This window comes from Prionailurus bengalensis, chromosome B3 (genome assembly GCF_016509475.1).
Source record: "Prionailurus bengalensis isolate Pbe53 chromosome B3, Fcat_Pben_1.1_paternal_pri, whole genome shotgun sequence".
Classification (NCBI taxonomy): Eukaryota; Metazoa; Chordata; class Mammalia; order Carnivora; family Felidae; genus Prionailurus; species Prionailurus bengalensis.
In genome coordinates, this window is record NC_057355.1 from 72843297 (window position 1) to 72847574 (window position 4278).

The 4278-nt window shown below is 39.1% G+C and overlaps 1 protein-coding gene across 1 annotated transcript; it reads left to right on the forward strand.

Annotated features, from left to right (window-relative positions):
- The first annotated feature begins 664 nt into the window (after positions 1–664).
- LOC122467725 (olfactory receptor 1509) lies at positions 665–1880 on the forward strand. The gene has a single exon (XM_043554310.1). It carries the CDS (start codon positions 862–864, stop codon positions 1798–1800), a length of 939 nt encoding a protein of 312 aa, XP_043410245.1. The 5' UTR covers positions 665–861; the 3' UTR covers positions 1801–1880.
- The last annotated feature ends 2398 nt before the right edge of the window (positions 1881–4278 follow it).

Sequence of the window (4278 nt, forward strand, 5' to 3'; positions counted from 1 at the left end):
TTTTAGCTTTATGGTGAAGGAAGAATTATATTTTTTTCCAGGTATCTAAGAAGGTAGGTTCAGTTCAAATAAAAGTGTTTTTTTTTTCGAACACCTGCTGTGTGCAAGAAGCTGTACCAAGTGCCGCAAAGGATAATTCTTATGTAGTTATTGCTTTTTAAGAAAATTTCAATTTAATGGGGGAACAGAAACAAATGTATTATTTTCTTTTCCTTTACAGTTCAGTACCATCAAATAGGTATGAAAGAGAAGAGATAGGATTTGGTTGTATCAGCAAAGTTTTCTTAAAGGAGGAGGTAGCATGGCCGAAGCGTAATAACCTGCTTGCCTGGAGAGATGAATACATAGGGGGAAAAAGGAGGATCCCAGACTGGAAAAATAAATGGGTAGCAGACTGTTGCAGGCTTTGCATGTACATTTAATTTGATAGGAAGGGGGAAATGGTGAACGATTTTAGTTGGGAGTCGTATTTTGGAAGATTAATTTGGCATTATCTGTGGATTAGACTGAAATGGAAAAAGCCAGCTAACTACTGGCTAAGCGTTTTGGGCAACTTGTTTATTCCTGTAAGGTTCATTTATCTCGTCTGCAAGCCAGAAACAATAATGCCTATGCCATGGTGCAGTTGTGATTAAATAGAATGGTGTATATAAAGTGCCTGGAATGACTCCTGATATATCATGGGTATATTGTAACAATTGCTTTTCAGTTGGTGTTATATTTTATATGCCTTGATAATAAATAAACAACTCATATGGGAATGTAGTCACTTCAATTAATTCTACTTGTATACTATTAAAGCTAAATTAGCTTTCATGTCTTTTTTTTTTTCCCTTGCAAGGTCCTTTTGAAACTCATTGGATGGATGCTCTAAATCAAACAAGAGTGACTGAATTTGTCTTCTTGGGACTCACTGATAAGTGGGTGCTGGAGATACTATTTTTTCTGGCATTCTCCGTCACATATGTATTAACCCTTTTGGGAAACACTCTCATTATAGTTACTATAGTCTTTACTCCACGCCTCCATACCCCCATGTATTTCTTCCTGAGCAATCTGTCCTTTATTGACATCTGCCATTCATCTGTCACTGTGCCCAAGATGCTAGAGGGCTTGCTTTTAGAGATAAAGACTATTTCCTTTGATAATTGCATTGCACAGCTCTTCTTCCTACATCTGTTTGCTTGTGCTGAGATCTTTCTGCTGACCATTATGGCTTATGATCGTTATGTAGCCATCTGTGCTCCATTGCACTATTCTAATGTGATGAACATGAGGGTCTGTGTACAGCTTGTCTTTGCTCTCTGGTTGGGGGCTACTGTTCACTCTCTGGTGCAGACCTTCTTGACCATTCGTCTACCTTACTGTGGCCCCAACGTTATTGATAGCTACTTCTGCGATGTGCCACCTGTCATCAAGCTGGCTTGCACAGATACATACCTCACGGGAATGCTAATTGTGTCTAATAGTGGAACCATCTCCCTCACCTGTTTCCTGGCTTTGGTCACCTCTTACATGGTCATCCTGGTTTCTCTTAGAAAACAGTCTGCTGAAGGGCGCCGGAAAGCCTTGTCTACCTGTTCAGCCCACTTCATGGTTGTAGCCTTCTTTTTTGGACCATGTATCTTCATCTACACTCGGCCAGACACTAGCTTCTCCATTGACAAGGTGGTATCTGTCTTCTACACTGTGGTCACTCCTTTGCTGAATCCTCTCATTTACACCTTGAGAAATGAGGAGGTAAAAAGTGCCATGAAGCATCTCAGACAGAGAGGTTTTTTCATGAAGTCAGGTACATGATGGGTTTGGAATTACAAATATAATTATGGCCATATCTTTAACAGTAAAAGTAAAGATCAAAATTAATAGGTAAAATGACACATTGGGGTGGCTAGGTGGCTCAATCAGTTAAGCATTGGACTCTTGGTTTCGGCTCAGATTATGATCTCACAGTCGTGGGTTGAGCCTCACATTGGGCTCTGCTCTGGCAGTGCAGAGCCTGATTGGGATTTTCTCTCTCTACCTCTGTCTCTGCCCCCCCCCCCCCAATAAATAAATAAACAAACAGCAGCAACAACAAAAAAGAAAGTGTCAAAGTTTTATGATGATAGCTTTAAAAAATAAATAAAATGGCACAGAGAAGGGCAGACTTCTGTATTAAAGAGAAGGATTTATTAACTATTACTTATATAAAGGAAAAGATGATGGTGGAACAGGTAAGGAAAAAGAATCTGGAAAAGTTCCAAGAAGGCTTCTGATTTCACTAGTAAAAGAACACAAGTTGGGGCATGGATTCAGTTTCAGGAACAAGTACAGTAGTGAGAGAACACATTTTCTTGATTTGTGGATTCTGTGGGCTATTGCCTCTGGGAAGCAATATATATCACACCTATGTTTTATAAATTATAGTGGTTTCAAGCTTGCTTTCAGATTTATTTTCAGTGTGTTTATTTAAGCCTTCACTGATTTATATTGAATTGAGTTGTTACTTTGAAAGTGATTCTCTCATTATTCCTGGATCTATTTTGTATTTTTCATAGGACTTTTATTTGATAAAATCAAGGTGGAAATGTATAAAGAACTTATTTTAAAATAAGCTTTCTTGAGGTGAAATTTAATTACATAAAATGCATGCATTTTCAATGTACAGTTTGAGAAATTTTGACAAAGGTATATATATATATATACACCCATGTAACCATCTTTCCAATCAAGATGTAGAACATTTCCATCACCTCAGAAAGTTTCCGCAGTCCCTTCCCAGCCAATCCTTCTATCCCCACCCAAGCATCCAAAGATCTGATTTTTGTCACTATAAATTAGATTTGTCTTTCCTAGAGCTTCATATAAATTGAATCATACAGTATGAACTTTTTCTGTGCCTGACTTCTTTTGCTCCGCATGCTGTTTCTGAGATTAACCTATGTCTTTGTGGGTGTTAGTAGCTTATGTTTTATTATTGTTGAGTAATACCTTATGGTATACCATACTTTGTTTATTCATTCACTTATTGATGGACATTTGGATGTTGTCTGTTTCTGAAAATTGTGAATAAAGTAGATATAAATGTTTAGTTAGGAGTTACTTTGGCCTCGTGTCTTTGTTTCTCCTGGGTTAATACCTAGGAGTAGAGTAATTGGATCATATAGTAAGTGTATGTTTAACTTGTAAGAAACTACAACGCTGTTTTCCACAGCTGTTGTATGATCTTTTAAAAGTATTTTAGGGGCCATCAGGGTGACTCAGTCGGTTAAGTGAACGACTCTTGATTTCAGCTCAGGTCATGATCTCATGGTTGTGAGATGAGCCCCACTTTGGACTCTGTGCTGAGTATGGAGCCTGCTTAGGACTCTCTCTCTCTCTCTCTCTCTGCCCCTCCCCCTGCTCATGTATGTGCATACACACTCTCAAAATAAATAAACTTAAAAAAATAAAAATATTTTTAGTATTTATGTATTTATTTGTTTATTTTTAATTTTTAATTTTTATTTATTTTGTTTTTATTTTTAAAAATTTGTAATGTTTTTATTTATTTTTGAGACAGAGGGAGACAGAGCATGAGCAGGGGAGGGGCAGAGAGAGAGGGAGACACAGAATCTGAAGCAGGCTCCAGGCTATGAGCTGTCAGCACAAAGTCCGATGTGGGGCTTGAACTCACAGACTGTGAGATCATGACCTGAGCTGAACTGGGACACTTAACCAACTGAACCACCCAGGCACCCCTATTTTTAATTTTTTTAATGTGTATTTACTTTTTGAGAGAGAGAGAGAGAGACAGACAGATAGACAGAGCATGAGCGGGGGAGGGGCAGAGAGAGAAGGAGACACAGAATCTGAAGCAGGCTCTAGGATCCAAGCTGTCAGCACAGAGCCTGACATGGGGCCTGAACTTCCCAAATGTGAGATCATGACCTGAGCCAAAGTTAGACGCCCAACTGAGCCACCCAGACACCTCTTTATTTATGTATTTTTAAGTAAACACTATCCCCACTGTGGGGCTTGAACTCATGACCCCGAGATCAAGAGTCTCATGCTCCACTGACTGTACCAGCCAGGTGCCCCCAAAGTGGTTGTATGAATTTTTTAATTTTTATTTTTTTAATTAAAAAAATTTTTTTTGAGTCAGGGGAGGGGCAGAGAGAGATGGAGGGAGAGAATCTCAAGCAGGCTCTATGCTCAGAGAGGAGCCCCCTGCGGAGCTTGATCTCAAAATGTGAGATCATGACCTGAGCCAAAATCCAGAGTCAGATGCTTAACAAACTGAACCACCCAGGTGCC

Coding starts and splice junctions, on each gene's coding strand:
- LOC122467725 (XM_043554310.1), top strand. CDS start 862: ATGGATGCTCTAAATCAAACAAGAGTGACTGAATTTGTCTTCTTGGGA.